The sequence below is a fragment of the Ursus maritimus genome, unplaced genomic scaffold (assembly GCF_017311325.1).
Source record: "Ursus maritimus isolate PB19 unplaced genomic scaffold, ASM1731132v1 scaffold_24, whole genome shotgun sequence".
In the NCBI taxonomy this organism is placed as follows: Eukaryota; Metazoa; Chordata; class Mammalia; order Carnivora; family Ursidae; genus Ursus; species Ursus maritimus.
The window spans coordinates 556,755-577,439 of record NW_024424897.1 but is presented as its reverse complement, the minus strand read 5'-3'; the positions used below and the strand labels follow the sequence as shown (position 1 = coordinate 577,439).

General features: G+C 47.9%; 1 protein-coding gene across 1 annotated transcript in view; it reads left to right on the top strand.

Moving 5' to 3' along the window:
- FOXK2 (forkhead box K2) overlaps positions 1–20,685 on the top strand; it is a 69,588-nt gene that overhangs the window by 29,198 nt on the left and 19,705 nt on the right. Inside the window, exons 3-5 of the mRNA XM_040641187.1 lie at positions 13,172–13,366; positions 16,366–16,513; positions 19,011–19,157. Coding sequence (XP_040497121.1) covers positions 13,172–13,366; positions 16,366–16,513; positions 19,011–19,157 — 490 coding nt within the window. The remainder of the gene's footprint in view (positions 1–13,171; positions 13,367–16,365; positions 16,514–19,010; positions 19,158–20,685) is intronic.

Here is a 20,685-nt window from a genome sequence, read left to right as displayed (position 1 = left end):
TTAAACTTACACCGTGTTATATTGCAATTATATTTCAGTAAAATTGGGGAAAAACTTCCCACAGTCCTAGACATTGTATTCCTTGTGCATGGAACTTCACACAAGTAAAACAAAAGTAACATTGTCTCTAGGATATTAGTCTCCAAAGTCGTCGTGTGCATCCCAGAAAGAGATTGAGATGATCTTTTAGAGTTTAGGAAGAAAATATACTTGTTATTTTTTTCATCCTGTTTATTTGCTATTTTTTTGTTTTATAGTGTATAATGTAATATAACTGACACATATATGAATATATTGTTGGTAGGTTATTACATTTTTTAGATGATAATTTTTTGAGGTTTATTTTACATAGAAGATAAAGCTATTTTAAGGGTACCTTTCAGAGAGTTTTGACAAATGTATATACCTGTATAACCAAAACTCCGGTCAAGATAATAGAATGTTTCTTCCCCAAGATCTTCCTCCTGCCTCTTTTCAGTCTTGCATCATCATCCCCTGAAAGCTCCAGGCAGTAACTCATATGCCTCCGTCACTGTAGACTAGTCGCATCTTTTCTAGGATTTCTTATGAATTGAGTCATGCAGTGTATACTCTTCAGTTTATCTTTTTCTGATTAACCTTTCTGAGATCCGTCCGTGTTGCTGGTTTGGGCAGTTTTTCCTTTGTCATTGTTGAGTGGTATTTGAGAAGTATGTTCTTGTATGGACATAGCACCATTGGTTGATCGATTCACCAGTTGCTGATTACCTGGGACGTTTCCAGTTTGGACTGTTTTGGATCATGTTTCTGTGAACATTCATGAACAAGTCTTTGTATGGACAGATGCTCTCATTTCTCTTGGCCAAATAAGCTAACAGACTTTTCCAAAGCTGTCCCACTGTTTTGTATTGCACCAGCAGCATGGGAAAGTTCTAGTTGCTCTGCATCCTTGTCAGGGCTTGGTTTTGTCAGTCTTTTCACAGTAGCCATTCAGTGGATGGATGTGTAGTCGTGGTTTGACTCGTATTTCACTGATGACTGATGTTGAGCATCTTTCCAAGTACTTGTTAGCCATTCCTGTATCATCACCTTCTTTTTCTTTTTCTTTTTCTTTTTCTTTTAAAGTAAACTGTAGGCTTACTGTGGGGCTTGAACTCAGGGCCCCTAGATCAGGAGTGGCATGCTCTGCTGACTGGGCCAGCCAGGCGCCCCGTATCTTCTTTAGTAGAAGTCTGTTTGACCATTTTTAATGGGTTGTGTTCTTATTGTTGAATTTCATATATCCTAAACACAAATCATTTGCGAGATATGTGTATTACGGATATTCCTCCTATTTTGTTCCTTGCCTTGTCATTTTTTTTTTTTTAATAGGGAGAGTGGGAGGGGAGAGGCAGAGGGAGAGAGAGAGAATATCAGGCAGACTCCCTGCTGAGCACAGAGCCCAATGCAGGGCTCAATCTCAGGACTCTCAGATCATGACCCAAGCCGAAATCAAGAGCCGGAGGCTTCACCGACTGAGACCCTCCCGGCGCCCTATAATGTACATATTCATTTGTTGACTCCTGCTTCACTTTTCACTTAAATGTGTATAATCAAAGCTCTTTGGAGGCTCCTGGTTTTCTGCATTAGCAGAAGGAAGTGCGATAAAGTGAGTACAGGGAAGAAGCCCAGGCACTGCATCAGGGCTTCTCTTAGGAGTGAAATCTGGGCAAGATGTGTTGTGTTGGAGAGCCTGCTCTGGTCTCAACACGAGAGTGTTTGGACAAGTTTCTTCTCGTTGAGCACCTACTGTATGCTTAGTGCACTTGTCTGCTGCTGCTGTCGGTGCACCAAGAGCCATGGATATGGCCTTTCAGACAAGAGAGGACTAATGGGATTATTTCTCACAACGAATGGAAGTCCTCATGAGTCTGGAGCGTGTCCTCAATCACCAAGGATTACATCCTGAAAATTAAAGTAGAATTTGTACCATGTCTTATAAGGCTGCTGGAAGCACAAAGCGTCACAGTCGACCATACCAACATCGACTGCATCACCCCCAGCCTGGGCTCAGGATCTTAAATGTGCTCTTCCAAATCGGCCTTTCCCCTGACAGCAAATGGGGAGTAGGAGTACGGGGAGTGACAAAAAACAAACACAGTACTTCTTCAAACCAGAGAAAAACTCAGAAGCACTGGGCAGCAACTTGTGAAGCTGCTGATCCCATGTGTTGCTAGAAAACCTAGCCGCAGCTCCCTAAATTGGGTCAGCAGTGTTTCTGGGATTGAGGCTTCCAGGTGTGTGGGCAAACGAGCAGATCTGCCTATGGAAGTGCACCATTTCCTAACATCTAGTATCTTAGGACACAGAGCCAGCCCATAATGGGCTCCAGTACAGAGTGAAAATGCAGACTGAGAAAACAGGAAAAGGCCTCTTCCTTTCTTCTGTGGTCTCTCTCAACCTGCCATGGTGTTTTCATTTGTTATTTAGTATCAAGCTTTCTTAGGCAGAGGGGTACTGGAAGGGCAAGTGCAGACCCTTTCAGACACCTGAGTTGTCTCTTCCAGGCCCTGCCTGGGATGGAGGATGGTCATGAGAGGGGGTTGCTGGTGCGGGAGGGCAAGATGTGGGTGAGCTGGGGCTCCAAGCCCCAGGCCTGTGCTCCATTGTATCATTGGGCTTCACTTACAAAACATAAAATCAAAAATGAAATTATTGAGGATTTCAAGATGGTGGCAGAGCATTAAACCTCATTTGTGGGCCCTTCTGAGCATAGCACCTGTGTGACTGAACTGGCACATGCCCCCACAGCCGGCCCGCTCCATATGTAAGAGCTTTATTTTATAAGCTGTGCAGTTTCTAAGTCATTTTGAAGCAAAGCATGGCAGTAAAGTGCTTCACTCAAAGATCAGCTCAGCAGGCGGCTCCTGGGCCTGAGCTGCAGGTGTCTCATTGAAGCAACAGGCTTTGAGGCTCTGATTAGAAGATTCATGCTGAACCTCATAAAGACTAAAACAACCTGGCCTGCTTTGATACACACCATCGCATCACATTTCACAGGTTTTCATAGAAAACTAGTGTTTTAGCAGTTTGCAGGTTAAGAAGTTCAAGCTGAGGTGATAGGTGTTGCTTCAGTTTCATTGCTGAGGTGTGACAAAAGTAAGACTGCTTGGGGTTTCTGATTTTTTTCCCCAGTATATTTTTCATTGTCCTAAACTGTCTCAAACTTGGTCAAGCTCTCTACTTAAAACTTGTGCCCTTTAAGTAGCCACTGCTTCCTCTGAGGGGCCACGCGGCCCTTCCCTGGGCTGGCATTGCTGTCCCTTTGCAGTCCCCTTCTGGGGCAGAGTAGTGCTCACCAGACTCTGGGGCCTTCCTGACTCGGGGTGGCCTGTCAGCAGGACTGATCGTGGAGTGGGCGTGTTGTTCCTAGCTCGTGGCAAAGGCAATGTGGGGTAGGGGGTCACTGATGAATCACTGGTGAGTTTCATCAATTAGGGGCAGCAGTTCAGGAAAGGTGGCATTATAATAATAAGTTTCAGTGTTTCTTTCACACAGTTGAGGAAACTAGCAGAAGAGAATGGTGAACAAAAGTGTCTCTGTGGCTTCAGTCCTCCTCAGGGTTCAGGATGAGGAATTTTCTTCCATTTTTGCAGAAAAAAAAAGAAGCATGGCTTGCTGTCAGGGCTCATTTGGGACTGGAACCCGTTTTAAACTCCCATGGTAATGATCCTTCTTGGAAGGAGTGCTTGTTTGAGTCCCTAAGGTAGTTCTCTCGCCATACCTGCTGGCTGAGTTCTTGGGCTCTTTGTCTTCTGTGACGTGGCACACGTGCCCTCTCTGTGCCAAGGACACCGAGGCATGTCTCCAGCAGGGGCTTCACTAAGGGCTGGGGACGTCTCCCTGGGGTGGTGGCTAAGGGACACCTCACATGTCATGTGTCCACTTAACCTGTTCCTTATCCACCCTCATCTTAGTAATTGGTACCGATGTCCCCTGAGGTCTTCTTCCCTCAGCCCACACTTAGCAGTGTATCCATAGGCTGCTTATTTCTGTCTCTGAACCTAGTTCCCTCTCTGTCCTCACTACCCCTGAGGTGCAAGTGCCACACACCCTGGGCTCCTGGGGAGCCTCCTCCCTGGGTTCCTCATTCCCACTCTTACCTCCCAGTCTACTCTTCAGTGTAATGGTCCACACGTTTCTCAAACGTGGAGGATTCTGCTGCCCTCCACCTTCTTGGTGACCCTTGCTGCTCACACCAAGTCATTGATGGCCTTGGAGCACTGTCCACCCCATATAACACATTTTTATTAACACAGCCTTTTCCTTTGCCAGTTGTGAGATTAAACTATGAGATTTTTCTCCCCCTTCACATTCGATTATCTTTGTCACTTGTTAAAAGTGAATGACTTAGAGTAACTGGTCTCTCATTTCTTCCCCTGGAAAACAGGTCAGCAACTCAGCTTAGTGTCTCTGTGGCTAGTTGCATAGCCAAAAGGATTTGAAATGATTTCCCAGACACCCCTTTCGTATCATTATCGTGGCAGAGGTGATGTTTTATAGGGGAGGTCCTTCCTGTGGGCCCCTTCTGCACGTTGACTGCAGGTGTGGCTATGGAACTCAGCTCCTACCTTCTGTTTTTTCTCTCTGCCTTGGGACCAGCAGTGTCTTTAAATGGGGCCACCACAGTAGCCTGCGTCCCAGAGTGAGGGAAATGTGGAGCAGAGCAGCTGCTGTGTAGTGTGCGAATGATAGATGCTAGATCCAGACCTTTGCTGTGAGCCGCAGAGATCTGGGGGCCATTTGTTACCACAGCAGGGTTCAGCCTTGCTGGCTGGCGGATGTCATGTGTCAGGACACTCAGTGCTGTGCTGAAGGAACATGGCGTAGGAGATACTGCTCTGTGAGACTCTGGCTGCATTTAAGATGGGACAGATACTCTGCCAAGGGGAGAAGAAATCCCAAGTATGGAATATGGTATCACCACAGAACACAGCTTCTTAGGTCAAATTCAAAGCCCAATGATGGGATGGGGTGTATATGTCACAGATGTCACCTCTGCTGGATGAATGTGAGTATGCAGCTGTCAGGGTCACTGTGTGAATGTGGCCATGGTATCGTGCTCTGTACCCCCACACTGGGGTCGTGCTTAGCCTGAGGCCAAGGACGACGGTCAGGAGTCAGAATTACAGTGAGGTGACACTTTTTTTTTTTTTTTTTAAGATTTTATTGAAGAGAGAGAGAGAACAAGCAGGCAGAGGGACAGAGAGGGAAAAACAGACTCACTGCTGAGCAGGGAACCCAACGCAGGGCTCAATCCCAGGATTCTGGGATCATGACCTGAGCCGAAGGCAGACACTTAACCGACTGAGCCACCCAGGTGCCCCGAGGTGACATTTCATTAACTGTGTTAGGTGTCCCATAAAGTTGTGCTTGACAATTGATGGGGCGCTACGATATAGACTCTCACAGAAGAGAGAGGACGATGAGGGCTATGTCCCCAAGCTGGCCTTCCGGTTGTCAGTGGCAAAGGTCCAGTCAGGTGTGGACTGGTACTTCTGTGAAACACAAGCAGGTGAGCAGCTGGGAGAGTCAGATGGTTTCCGAACATTCTGTGTGTGTGTGCTCACCTTGTCACGAATGTCATGGACGTTCTGGACATCGTGCACGTTCCTAGCCTGGCACAGATGGCCTAGGTCACTGAGCTTTGCACTGGACATTTTTAAATTTACCAAGATCATTTTCTTTTTCTTTGAAACCACTTCAAGCTTCTAGAAAAGCTGTAAAAATAGAACAGAAAATTCCCATTTTCCCAGATTCCCCAAATATGACATTTACCACACCTGCTTTATCTCTCTCGTTTGTTTTTTTTTTTTTTTTTTTCTGAAGTAAGTTGCATGCATGATGGATTTTTACCTCTAAAGTATTTCCATGTATGTTTCCTAAAAACATTCTCTTCCATAACCACACCGCCGGGCACCAGTGCCAGTTAGCGTTGGTACAATACTGTGGTCTAGCCCACTGACCTTGCTTAGACTTCAGCGGTCATTGCTGATGCCCTTCATTGCAAAAAAAAAAAAAACCAGACCTGTTTCCGGAATGGGGTCACAGTTGCGTTGACCTCTCTTCTCATTTGTCACCACCTTTCAGCCTTTCTTTGACTCCTGTGGCATTGACATTTTTGAAGACGACAGGCCGTTATAATGTAGGATGCTCCTGGATTTGGATTTGTCTCATGTTTTTCCTCCTGGTGAAATTGTCTTAGTTATTTTTAGCAAGAAGCCCAGAGGTGAGGTTGTGTGAGCCCCACAGTGGGGACACTGCTGCCACTTTGTGCCATAGTGGGAGGGGAGGCGTCTGCAGGTCTTTCCTGTGCACCACTGCGGTTACTCTGGTTCCCTCCAGAGTGGTCTCCTCATCTGCAGGGCACCAAACCGAGTTGGTGCTGTGTGGGTAGATCACTGAATTAGGTAAAATAACAAATTGTGAAGAGTTTTTAAAATTTCTGAAATACTCTTAAAAAACTTGAGATTCCAGAGTTAACCTAATAACTAATAATAACCTAATAATGACTAATTTGCATCCAGATGTGTGTTTTCGAATAGGCAGAAATGGAGCACACCCGTGAGATTTTTCCAGCTCAGGGAGTCTCTCCGTCTGAGTGAGTGATCTGTGCCACAGCAGAGAAGGATGTCAGGAGGCTCTCTGCAGATCTCATTATGCAAAGCTCAGGACTAAGGCCGCTGGTGTGCATATCTCATTTGTAAGAGTTCCCATTGCAGTCACCAAGTACAGGAGAGTGAGTACGGGGAGGGAGGGGTATATGCAAGTCTGAAGCCACGTTAAAATGGTTAACATGTGTTCAAGTAAAAGAAACTTAATTTTTATCAGGGTCCTTTGCGTATGTTTGCCAGCATCAGCTGTTGTGTCGGTGCTGTCGGTTGTGACTGTGGTCCAGGGTGTGCAGCTTCTCAGTTCTTAGAGGTGCTCGGCACCCCGAGGTTGCTGTCCTGCGAGTCATGCTTCTGGTCGTTTTCACTGAAGGGTTTGTGATTCTGCTATCGGAGTAGCTTGTCTTACTGTTCATTTCTTCATCTTTCCCTTTCCTCTGTTATTTTGTCATAATTGTCAGGGTCTTATAAACAGATTCATATTCTCATATTGAGCTTCATTACAGATCTTTTAGGGTCAGTTACAAAAATATATATATATGTTTTTAAGAGAATGAGTGTGTAAGCAAGTATGTGTGCACAAGGCAGGGGAGAGGGAGAGGGACAGAGACTATCTTAAGCAGGCTGCATGCCCAGCACAGAGCCTGATGCGGGGCTCGATCCCAGGACCCTGAGGTTATGACCTGAGCCAAAATCAAGAATTGGACGCTTAACTGACTGACCACCCAGGTGCCCCTCAGTTAAAGTATTTTTAAAGAACACCTCATGTTAGGTATTGTGATGGTAGTGTGAGACATGGGCACTCACACCCTTGCCACTGCAGGGAAGTGGATCAGGGTGCACAGAGAGGGTGGCCTCTCCAGCCCTGAAATGCAGGCCACTCGGTGGTGGTGTTGGGAAGGCAGCGGTCTGAGGAGGATCCCCTCACCTGGGCTCATCTTCACCTTCATGCTACTCTAATGTTTTGCTGCTGTTTTTAGTTTTGTGAGGCAACTAATCAAAATTATTCTGCTCTTTTTTATTTCTTGCTTAGAAAAGTCAGGTGGTGGTCATTCACCCACCCTAAAGGGGAGTGAGGGTTTCATATCTAATTGAACTCCATAGAGAACCTGAAAACAGTTGTAGTGTATTTCACCTTGAACGTAGCCTACATAGAAAAATCACTTATACCTGTAATGTGGGTACTAGTGAAATCACAACCCAGGTAAAGAAATAAGCCATTGTAGGGGCGCCTGGGTGGCACAGCGGTTAAGCGTCTGCCTTCGGCTCAGGGCGTGATCCCGGCGTTGTGGGATCGAGCCCCACATCAGGCTCCTCCGCTATGAGCCTGCTTCTTCCTCTCCCACTCCCCCTGCTTGTGTTCCCTCTCTCGCTGGCTGTCTCTATCTCTGTCGAATAAATAAATAAAATCTTAAAAAAAAAAAATAGGCCATTGTTAGCACAGAAGTATAGAAAACAGCACTGTGAACCCCTTAGCACGTTATCAGCATTTTGCTTTTTTTTTTTTTTTTTTTTTAGGATTTATCTATTCATTTGAGAGAGAGAAAGCACGTGTGAGCCGGGGGTGGGGGCAGAGGGAGAGAGAATCGGAAGCAGACTCCCCGCTAAGCACAAGGCCTGATGTGGGGCTCTGTCCCGTGAACCGGAGATCATGACCTGAGCTGAAATTGAGAGTCGGACACATAACCGACTGAGCCACCCAGGCCTTTTTTTTTTTTTTTTTAATTTAAGATTTTATTTACTTGAGAGAGAGTGAGTGGGAGGGAGAAGGAGAGAAAATCTGAAGGAGACTCCATGCTGAGCGCAGAACCCTATGTGGGGCTCTATCCCACAACCCCAAAGATCACGACCTGAGTCGAAATCAAAAGTCAGACGCTCAACTGACTGCACCATCCCGGTGCCCCACAGATGGCTTTTTAAAATGATAACCCTCTCTGTTGAAGTGTACTGTTTGTACAGAAAAGCACATGTATCATACATGTGTAACTTGATGAATTTTCACAGAAACTCACCCATGTAATCAGAACCCAGATTTATAAATAAAAAGTTACCAGGATGTCTAGGTGGTTTTTAAGTGTGTTTCAAGGCTCCTACATGTAAGAGAAGAGGTTTCCTCCTAGGTGAAAGCAGCAAGATTTCACTGTTTTCACCTGTCAGTGGGGTGGGGTTGGTGGCAGTAGTGTCCAGTGGTGGCCAGGATGGAAGTCTCACACGCTGTGCATCAGAGGCTATCAGCAGGTGGCCTGACAGCTCCTCAATTTCGATACCCTGTGTGCACTTGGAGTTTGAGGTTTCCTGACAGCACCTGTGCCAGGGAGACAATCAGGGGACACTGTCAATCATTGCCTTTAATTGGAAACCTTGGGACTCAGATACAAAGGAAGGAGGTCCTTGATGGGGCAGTGTTCTGTTCCTATGGCAGCACTCAGCTGTTTCTGTGTGCACGGATGCCGTGGGTGACACTCTGGAAAAGTACAAGCTGAGGACCAGTGTGGAGGGTGTGGTCTTATTTTGTGAAAAGCAGAAATAAACGCTGGGAGACACGTATTATGCCCTGTGGGGGAGGGAAGAGCTTGCTTTTCTGGAGTTCCCCTGTTGGAGTTGTGCGCAGTGTCCTGTTGCTTCTGCGCCCCTCGCAAGACAGGCAGGTGTGTGTGCTATTGCCCTGCTTGAGGCTGGCCTTCTGTAAGTTCTCAGGGTGGCGGTGGGACAGACAGCAAGGTAGACGATACTGTCTGTAGGAAAAGTAAGTGTTGATGTCTTGAAGTGGGGCTGAAGGTAGTTTTTTTCATCTTAATAAACATGAGTGTTTGCTAATTATTATCTGAATTAATCACTTGAAGACGGAGATGCTGCCATCTCTGTTTTATGAGTGAGAAAACTGAGCCACAGAGAGGTAAGCGCCCTACCAGATTGGAGGCCTGCACACTGGATGGCGGAGCTTGTTCGAACAGCCTGGCCTTCCTGGTGATGTGGGGGTGATGATTTGTCTGAGGACAGGGGCTCAGGTACGTATGGGAGAAAAAGGAGGAAAACTTACCCTTCCATGGTTGTCATATGTTTTGCTAAAAATTTAGTGGCCAGTGGGGTCTTGTCACCTTCTTCTCTAAGCCTAGAGTTGATTCAGATCTCATACAAGCAATAAAGAGGCAGTCGCAAGGTGTTTAACTGTAGTTTTCTCGTTTGTTTTAGTCATGTGATCTGCTTATTTTAATTATCTTTTTAATATATGAAGCTGGGCACTTTTTAATTCCACAAGTGTAGACTGAGGGTCTGCTTCATATATACCAGGGATTCTTCTAAGCTCTGGGTTATAGCAGTGAACCCAGCAGGGAAGGGCTTTGCTCTCATGGAGCTTGCCTCGTATTGAGATGACAACAAGCCATTGTGGTTGTAACATAGAGTCCCGAAGGCCATAGTGAGGGGCAGGGCAGTTAGGGAAGGCTCTTGGATAGGTGGATGAGGTGTGGGAGGGAACCTTCTGCAGCAAGGGAGGGCAGGAAGGGATGAAAGGCAGGGGACATGGGGTCTGACTCAGTTGGGTAGGAGCCTCTGGGGATCTGGAAGTGGAGGAAGGACGGGGGGGGGGGGGGGTAGTCCCTGAGGGCAGGAGGGAGGAGGCTGACTTTCCCTCTGGCCTTCTTGTGTCTTTGAACCCTGCGTGCAGCTCAGCTGTAGCTACTGGGTGCACACAGACTAAGGCAGGAACCCAAGAGAAGGGCCGGGCAGGAGAGGTGAGCAGCAGGTGAGGGGCGTGCCCAGGGCATTTCTTCTCTGTGATGGGACTGTCCATGCCCTGCCCAGTGTCCCTGGGAGCTGAGAATCACCACACCGGAGCAGACTGGGGGGTCGGGGAGTGGTATGGTTTCTAGTGTTTGGGGCTGTCAATACATGGGTTTTCCCCCTAATGTTTGCATGCATTGATATTCTGGTGTGCCTTATTGTGTGACATGTCGTCACCCGTGTAGGTTTGTCTTAATGGTATTATGACTGAGAAGCAGATGGTAGATCCGGCACACAGAGGACCCCCTGGTGCTGCCTCTTTGGGGCTGCACACTCCTCCCTCCCCCAGCCCCTAGCCACCACTTGGCTGTTCTCCAAGTCTGTGATTTTGTCATTTTGAAAATGTTACCTAGGGGCGCCCGGGTGGCTCAGTGGGTTAAGCGTCTGCCTTCGGCTCAGGTCATGATCCCAGGGTCCTGGGATTGAGCCCTGTATCGGGCTCCCTGCTCAGCGGGGAGCCTGCTTCTCCCTCTGCCCCCGCTCCCCATTTTTTGCACTTGCTCTTGCTCTGTCTCAAAAAAATAAAATCTTAAAAGAAAAAAAAGAAAAAGAAAATGTTACGTAAATAGAATTATGGAGGATAAAACTTCTGGGGGCTGGCTTTTTCACTCAGTACGGCGCCCTGTGCAGTGGGTGCTGTACCAGTAGCTCATTCCATTTTGTTGCCGAGTGGTGTTTCGTGATGTGGATGAACCATGGTTTGTTTCCGTCGGAGGACCTTGGAGTAGTTTCCCGTCTTTGACCGTTCCAGAGAAAGCTGCCGTGAGCATTCCTGTGCAGGTTTCTGTGTGCATGTGTTTGTTTCCCCTGGATGCATGCCCAGGAATGCAGTTGCTTGGTCCTCATCCTCTGGTACACATGTGTGGCTTTAAGAGAAACTGCCAGGCTGATTTCCCAGAAGGCTGCACTTTTTTACCTTCCCACCAGCCACGTAGGAGAGACCTCTTCCTTCTCATCCTCGCCATCACTTGGTGTTGTCAGTCTTGTAAGTTTTGCCCGCTCCAGTAGGTGTGGAGTGGTATCTTGGGGCAGTTTTGAGTCGCCCTGCCCTAATGGCTGGTGAGGGTGAACATCTCTTTGTGCCTATTTGCCACCTATGTATCTTTGGTGAAGTGTTTTTTGTTTTTGTGTTTGTTTCTTTAGTTTTTTTGCCCATTTTCTAAGTGGATTGTTAGTTTTCTTACAATTACCTTTAGATACTCCTTTATAGACTAGATATGAGTTCTTTGCCGATATGTGATTTGTAAAAATTTTCTCCTAGAAGGTGAACAAGGTGAAAAGGCGGCCTGTTTTTTTAGTGTCTTAAGGCTTCTGGTAGAGCAGATATTTTCAGTTCTGATGATGGGTGTGTTCTGAGGTGGGAGCTAATGGCTTAGCAGGTAGGCTGGGTGAATCCTGCGTTTCTGGCCTGAGCAGCTGGGTGATGCCATTCACTGCCAAGGGGAGCTCTGGGGAGGAGCTGGTGTGAAGTCTTATTAGAGGTGCCCAGTGTGAGTACAGAGGGAGGCATCAGGAAGGTGGTGAGAGATTAGGTCCAGAGTGTAGGAAATGTGGATTTTGGAGTCATTTGGGAGTGTGTGAAGGTGAAGGTCATGGGCCTGGCTGAGCTTGTCCAGGCAGTAAATGTGAACGGAGAAGCGCAGATGCTGGAGTCTTGGTCTGGGGCTTTAGACATGGGGATGTAAAGAAGAGTCCAGTGTGGATTGAAAAGGAGCCCCAAGAGGTAGGAACAGGGAAGGGTGTAGGCGCTGGATGCCAGGAAGGAGGCATTCACTCAGGTTCTGCTTTGTCCACTGAGGCTGCAGGACTGACTGGTATGCCTCATGAGGGAAGTGAAGGGGCAGGCAATCTGATGTCAGTGCGTTTCGAAGGAAGGAATGTAGGGGGAGGAAACCAGGCAGCAAGGGTCAAAACCCTGCCAAGTGGCATCCTCTCTAGCCCTCAACGAGAACGGTGGGAAGAATTACCTTGAGAATGCCACCAGAAGTGGGAGGGACCTCCACCTTCCATGCACATGCTGGATCTTTCCATGGCAGGCAGAGCTGACCACCAACACAGGTGCCCTGGGATGCACGTAACAGAGGCCAGCTGAGTACCATCAGCTGGTTGTCTGGCCATGTATGTGCACACAGGTCAGGTGCCACTTAACTGAATGTGAGGTCAGGCAGAGACCAGGAGTCTCTGGGGCTATCTTTAAATTTTATTTTTTAAAGATGTTTGGCTTGCGTTACTTTTTTTTTTTTTTTAAGTAAATATACTTCATTTATGTCAGGGAGGCTATATTAAAGTGAACCAGAGTATTGAATTGTAAACCTTTTCCCCTGAAATTTAATATCTCTGGCTCTTGTTTGCTCAGTAAAAAAGGTGATAGGATTCTTCAGAAGGAATGATTTTTCTTAATTAGGAAATAGCCACAAATTACATTGCTTAATGACCCAGGTAGACTTGCATATTTATTTTAAAAGGAATAATGCAGACTAAGTCATGTTTGAGTCTTTTTTCTACTTACATTTGGCTGGTCTAAAGAACGTATTTATTTACTAGTGTTTTAAAGTCATGAAATGCCTTTTTGTTCTTTCATTCATTAAGCGAATCGTAACACATGGGGTGAGCTTGAAGTGAGCTTCTCGATGGCTTTTGCACACCAGATGAAGCTCCAGTGGCATCTGGGGACACTTGGGCTCTGTGTCCTGTTGTAGGTGGGACGCCCACCCTCCATCCTGGCAGACAGGTGCTGACAGTTGGCTTTTCTCTTTCAGGTGCACGTTCAGGTTCCCGAGCACAAACATCAAGATCACGTTCACTGCCCTGTCCAGTGAGAAGAGGGAGAAGCAGGAGGCTCCCGAGTCCCCGGTGAAGCCTGTGCAGGCCCACATCTCGCCCCTGACCATCAACATTCCAGACACCATGGCCCACCTCATCAGTCCCCTCCCCTCCCCGACGGGAACCATCAGGTACAGCAGCTCATGTGGAGGGCAGGGGTCACCACAGGGTCGGGTTGCAGGGGTGTGCCTGCTGAGATGTCCATGACCGCATCCCAATTTCATGCCTCACCTCCTGCCTTGGGACTTGCAGAAGCCATCATAAGTCACAGTAACGGGCAGGAGCACACAGCAGCACTGCTCCCTTCCCGGGGTGGACACAACACAGAGAGGGAGGTGTGAGGGTGCTTCACATCCCATTCAGTTTTCGAACACCCTTTGCTCCCGGTTTCCTGCGTGTGAAACACAGTTCCCAAATGTTCCTAGTCTTCACTTATGGAGTCTCTGTACTTGAGTGTAAGTTGAAGGGGCAGGTGATTTGCCTTTTTGGCCTAAACTCTGAGATACATTTTCATTTGCATCTTGAGTTTTTTTAGTTTGCTGCAATTTCATGGAAATTCTGATGACTTGTACTTTGGATCGATGAGTTTGACCACAGTGAAGCGACAAACTTGTGTTCATCATGATGTCCTAAGAGAGACTGGGTGCTTCAGGGAGCAGAGGTCAGCGGCTTCGGGGCACACTCTAGGTGCAGAACCCAGAACCCGGAGGACAGTGGTCAGGTTGTGCTGAGCTCTCAGAGGGCACTAGCTGAGAGTCAGGTCAAGAACAGCCATGGGATCCTGCAGATGCGTGTGCTTTGAGCAGGTTAGATTGCCGCGTGTGGTTGAAGTGGAGCTCTGCTGTGAGGCGGGCGGAGCTCAGATGTGTCAGGCTTCTAAGTTCTGTCGGCTCACAGAAGAGAGGACTAGTGATCTTAGCTGTGAGTGATGGAGATGGAGGTGCAGAATGAACACCGTGCTGCTCTCTTGATCAGGCTCCTGCCATCCAGGTCTGTCCAGGGCACGGCTGGGCGGCGGGTGGGGTTCGTCTGGTCTGTCCAGGCTGTTGCTGCATGTGGCAGAGCCAGGGAGGGCACACGGAGAACTGGGGACTCTGGCTTACACATTTCAGCCAAACACTTCTATTTCTAATCTTAAAAACAAGCATCAGCAGTAGGCCTTCTGGAAGGGAATCCGTATTGGGTTTATTCGTAAGCGGAGGGAGTGGTGAGTGGACTGGCTGCGGCTCCTGCGGCCCCAGGCCTGGTGTTTTGCGTGGCAGTGGCTCTTGGCATCAGGCCCTCCCTCCTCTGCCTCCTCCTGTGGCTGCTGTGCTGGGGAAGCTGCCTCTTTGTCTCCCACTTGGTTGAGTTTGTCCACATGTGGTGTGTCGACCAAATGACCACTGTGTCAGTGGAGAGGCAGCCGTCAGCAACTCTGTGACCAGATCTTTGTTCAGCACTGTGGAAGCACGTGGAATCCACAGAGGAAGAGGAGCAAGCCCTGTGTACCCAGTGGGAGACCAGCCCATGGCGGGTGCGGCAGCCTCGGAAGCGGCACACCAGCTCACGAGACACGTGGTGTGGACGCCGGGCCAGCCTCTCCTCACCCTCTGCTCTGTCTTCCTCTTGTTTTCCTTGCTCTCCCTCCTCACGCCCCAGTCCCTCACACTGTGGCCAGCGTTGGCCCGTGTAGTCCCCTCACTGGGCAAGATAGCAGCCTGGGAGCCTGGCTGTGGACAGCTTATGGGTGGAGCAGACTTGCCTTTTCCAGACCCAGCATCCAGCCCTGTCGGGCCACCCACCTTCCCCACGTCAGCACTTCTTCCACGTTAGCTGGTCTTTAAGACAGAGAAGTGTACGTTCCATGCAGTCCTGCTGCTTCTCTCCCTAGAGCTTTGAGAGTTGTTCTGGCCTGAGGTAAACACCCGGCCAGTGAGTGAACACACACTGTTGGTGCGTGTCCTGTTGGTGCGTGTTCACGGCAGAGCGACCCGTCCTGCTGCAGAGCATGCCAGGCCAAGAGCGTGTCGCCCCCTCCCCTTCCTCTCCTCCTGCTCCACTTTCCACTCAGGTTTTTGGAGGTAACTCCTGTCTCAGGTATATTTTCCAGAAATTTTCTATGTATTTTCAGTACTTGTCTTTCCCCCACCAAACCCAGCTCTGATCTAACCGCGCATACTGTTGTGGGACTTGATGGATTTCTTTGACTGTCTTACCTTGGTGTCCTTCCGCTTCCATGGCTCATTCTCTTTTTAAAGTCTGGTCCTGCATAGAACAGGGAACAGGTGCTCAAATGTGGAGTTTGGGGAATCACCACAGATGAGTGTGGATGACCTTCAGTTACCACCGAGATTAGGAAGCAGCACCCCAGTCCTGCCTGGTGAAAAAAAGCACACATGTTTTAAAAATGGGTTCCTTGGGTGCCCCGCTGGCTCAGCCGATAGGATATGCAACTCTTGATCTTGGGGTCGTGTGTTCCAGCCCCATGTTGGGGGTAGAGTTTACTTTAAAAATAAATAAATAAGTAAATAAATAATTTGAAAAAAATAGGTTCCTCTTTCTGTGTTTAGGGTGTGTTGTGTCCAACTGACCTGACTCATGTGCTCCATGGCTTGATGCCACCTGGGTTCATGTCCGCGGCCTCATCCCCTCTCTCTGCTTCCTGTGCTTGGCCTGGCTGCCTTCCTCTCTCTCCACACTGTCCCTGACCTTTCTGGTATAGCTGGAGGCCATGTCCTTGGTGGGAAGGGAGTCAGTGGAGTATGTGCTCTGTGTCCATCTGCCAGGCTGGAGCCCTGGGGCCATCACATACGGTTCTGTGTCCTTGGTAAGTTCCAGAACCATGCTGAGCTTCCAGAACCTTGGTAAGTTCCAGAACCACCAGTTTCCTCACTGGTGAAACAGGTGGACCACTACCCCCTTTGAGAGTTTGTTTTCTGATTATGTAAAATAACACATGTGAAGCAGATATCTGTTCCATGTATCTCCTGGAGTAATCCTAAACTTCACAGAGAACTAATGAGGCCATGTTCCGTAGGAAATGCTGATATGCTTCTATTTTATACTTGAAATCAGAATGGGTCATGGAAGCACAGTGCGAGGTATGTTCTATAATAAACTGATAGCAGTGACCTTTTCCCGTCCACAGTGCTGCAAACTCCTGCCCATCCAGCCCCCGGGGAGCAGGGTCTTCGGGGTACAAAATGGGCCGTGTGATACCAGCTGACCTCAATTTAATGGCCGACAACTCGCAGCCAGAAAATGAAAAGGAAGCTTCTGGTGGAGACAGCCCAAAGGTAAATGTTTTATAGCCTTGAAACAGAACCCGGGGCCGTCACACAGCCAGCTGTCCTCACTTTGTGGTCTGTAGGTCTATGAACATCCCGATTAGGGCCTTTGAGATTCACATCAGAGTGGATGTGTGGCTGGTTGTGGGGCCCGTCCCTTGTTCTTGGGGTGGGGTCTTGAATTCTTTTAGTCATTCAGCACTGGGTGCTCCCCGGTGGCATCTGTGGGCCCAGCTGCTGAGAGCTGAGCTGGTGGAGGATAAGAGAAGCCCGTGGTCCTCACAAGGTGATGTGCACTGTGTCCCGGGAAACTGTTCCTGAGGTTTCGTCCTCTCACAGATGCGGACGATTGTGCATGCACTTGTGTCTGAATGCATGTGTGCGCAGAACGCACCTTTTTGGGATGGTCCACGCTGTGACCCTGCATGTTTTTATTCTTTGACCCAGTAATGCCCCTTCTAGGACTGTGTCTAAAGGAAATGCCAAAAATCTCAAACATAAGGTTATATAAAATAGAAAATTGAAAGCAGCCTAAATGCCCCATAAGAGAAGAACGAACAAGCAGGGGAGTATCGTGCAACATAGCTGCCGATGTGGAAGTGTCCTTGGCATAATGCTGAGTGAGAGACATAAAGCAGTGCATGTATTATTTTATTTACATATGTGTGCAGTGTGACATATTTGCAGTACAAACTGCACGGCCGTGGGATGCATGCGCCGTAGCCATGCCCCGCCTGTCTGCTGCAGTCAGGAGCCTCCTGTACAAGGTGTGCTGAGCAGGGGAGGTGGGCACAAAGAGGCGCCCCCTGTAGGATTCCCTTTTGTCCATTTGCCTTTTTAAAATCAGTCAGAACTAAATTGTCTTTTTTCCGGGATGCACTCTGAGATGATAAAACAAGATTATGATTACTATAGAATGTTAGGAGTAATGGTGGCCTCTTTGGGAGGTAGAGGCTGTGGGCTCAGGGCATATGGAAGCTTCTGGAAGGTGGGCTGTGTTCTCTCGACCTAGTGTTGGTTGTACTGACATTCACTTTATAAAAAGTGTTATATATATAAAAAGTATATCCATGTTACATTTTTCATCTAGAATAAAGGAAGCACACCAAATGGCCTAAGCGCAGGGAAGTGAAGAGGGCTTCATGCTCTCTCCCTGGCGCCTGGTGTGGTCTCCAGCGGTGCCGGTCTGCCTGGACCTTTCGTGTAACTCAGAGTGTGTCCACTCAGGGTAGATGGGGCAGCGCCCAGCCTAAGTGCTCAGGAAATACTAGCCATTTAAAGGTGGGGTGCTGGGGTTGCAGATGATTCCGTCTTTCTGTGTAGAACATGTCCCCACCGCTGGCTGTCAGAACGGAGCATGGCCTGGGCAATTGAAGCCCATGTTCCTCTCCCTGGCAGGTCTGTCTTCCTGCCTCGTCTGTCAGTCAGTCCTTGCTTGTCTCTTCTTTGACTCCTTTTGTGTTTATCCCTAAAAATGTCTAAATTGCTCATTTTTAAGCCTCATGTAATGAGTATTGTCTTGAATATATTCTTTTGCAGCTTCCCGTTTGCATTCACTATTATGCCTTCTGGTTCATTTAAGTTGATTCGTACATTTTCCACTTCACAACCAGGGGTGTACCCTCTCCCCAGTGGGCATATTATGCATGTGTATGTGGCGTTCTGAGTTGTTACGGTGACAAGGAGCTACTTGTGACCTGGAGTGCACTGGAAGCAGGGATGTCCGTGTTCTGCCGTATGCGCAGCAGCCCTGCACACTAGAACAGCACCCGCCCAAGTGCCTGAGACCCCAGGGTCGGAGCCCAGCATGTGGCATATGGTGCCCCCCTCTGTATGGGATTTCCTAGCGTGAGGAGCTTCTCAGTTGATGGGACGCGTGGTTCCAAGTGGTTGTCACCTTGGCTTTCGTGTGCTTGAGGGTCCACCAGGGCCTGGGAGGGAGTGGCAGTTCCCTCCCCCCGCGTCGCCATCCTGACCCTTCACTTGATTGCTAGATCCATGTGACGGGCCTCTGGCAACGTGTGTTGCCCTGGACTCTACTGAGGTCAAGTAGCTTTTTTCGTTTCTTTATGTTTTTTGGTTTTGCTGTGTGGCATTTCTCCTTATGTGGTTTTAATATTCGTTTTTACACTGCTTGTACACTTTTCCATTTGCTTTCTGTAAACTTTCCAAATGCTTTTCTTTTTTTTTTTTTTTTTTTTTAAAGATTTTATTTATTTATTTGACAGAGACAGAGACAGCCAGCGAGAGAGGGAACACAACCAGGGGGAGTGGGAGAGGAAGAAGCAGGCTCACAGCGGAGGAGCCTGATGTGGGGCTCGATCCCATAATGCCGGGATCATGCCCTGAGCCGAAGGCAGACGCCCAACCGCTGTGCCACCCAGGCGCCCCTCCAAATGCTTTTCAATCAGATTATATCTTCATAGTAAGGAAAACTAAGCGTTTTCCCAGGAACACTTAATTTTTGATAACTTCAATAATCTCTCTTTTTTTCACTTAAATACAGGATGATTCAAAGCCACCTTATTCCTATGCACAATTAATCGTACAAGCAATTACGATGGCTCCTGATAAGCAACTTACTCTAAATGGAATTTATACTCACATCACTAAAAATTACCCGTACTACAGGACAGCGGACAAGGGCTGGCAGGTAAATCTGTTTCGGTTTGTTATGAAGTGTTTCTGTGACATGTCAGTAGATGCTGATTGACAACTGAAAGGACACTTGAGCTGCTTTCCGTACCTGGGGCACAGGGCAGAGGTAGAGTGAGGCGAGGGAGACCCTCTTTTGCTCAGGAGGAGAAAGTGTTGGAGCCACTGTCCCCGCTCTCTGGCCTCTGCGCAGAGCCAAAGGAATAGTGGTTCTAGAAGCAGGCCTCAGCCTGTGGTTTTTAGGGTCACTGTCCCCATGGATGGGAAAGGCATGGATTATTTGAAAGGTTTCCCTTCAACCATTGCAGTTAACTTCCTGTGTCTGAAGTAAAGGAAAGTTAAAAACCCAGCCCATCCTTCACTTAGGCTTTCTTCTGTCTTCCTTATCTGCATCTGCTGGCGTACCTAGCTTCTCGAAGTCTACCACAGAGATGGTTTTCAGACTGTTTTATCAAGGAACACTTTCTTCAGAAGGTCTCCCATCGGGCCGTACATAAACAGATAAATGTGGTGCTGCTCTGTGTAAATTGGGGAGCCCACCTGCTTGTGTGCCTCTGCTTTCAGATCATTCCTGGGGTATCTGGAACCTGAGCCTCCTCAGAGGACTCTCTGAAAAATCAGTGCTTATTTCCTTGTTCAGCTTTTTAATTTAATTTTTAAACTTTGACACTGTAATTTCTTTTTCTTCTGTGTGTCTGTGTTCTGTGTGTCTGCTTACTGGATGTACAGTAGGACCTCTCTAATTCAGGCAGTATGGGAAAGGCAGATCTGAAATACAGAATATTAAAAGCATAATAAAAGAAGAAACATACGTTTACAGTTCTTGAATTCATTAAGTCACAAGGAATGGCAACAGTCTTTCGGGCTTAGTGAGTAAATGATCCTTTGAGAAATGTGTCTGCTGAACCCTNNNNAACCATAACCTAGTGGTGGGGGTGGGGGGAACCATTTTCTGTTTAATGAGGGGCAAAAACTTTTTTCTTCCTCCTGTAGACGTATAAGCATGTTATAATAAAAAATAGTCCACCAGCCAAAACCTGAACATTTCCTTTGTAAGGGGTCTTTAGTCATGTGAAGGTCTTCGATTGTGGAAGGTACAAAATAAGAACCAGCCTCCCTGGCCTGAGGCATCTGTACCCTGCCTGCCTCCCTGTGCACAGCTAGTGGCATTTCTTAGTTGGCAGGGAGGAGAATGCTGGATTTGGAGAGCACTTTCAGATCCGGCTACCTGCAGGTCTCTCAGCACATTGGACAAGAAACCCTGGTGATACTGACGATATTTTAATCTAGAACAGCGTGGCTGTGCTTCAGAGAAAATGTAAAACAAAAGAAACAGAGCCAGATGATAATCTGTGTCCGTGTCTGGTGACTGCATGTGGAACAGAGCTCCCTATGTGTGGGCAGGTGAGGTCTCAGGGTGCCTGTCAGGGGTGTGCTAGGGTTTCAAAGGTACAGCTCACTGTGTGTAGAGTTCTGGTGATTGGAAACACCGGTTAGCTGGGCTTAATGGGAGTATTTCTGAAAAA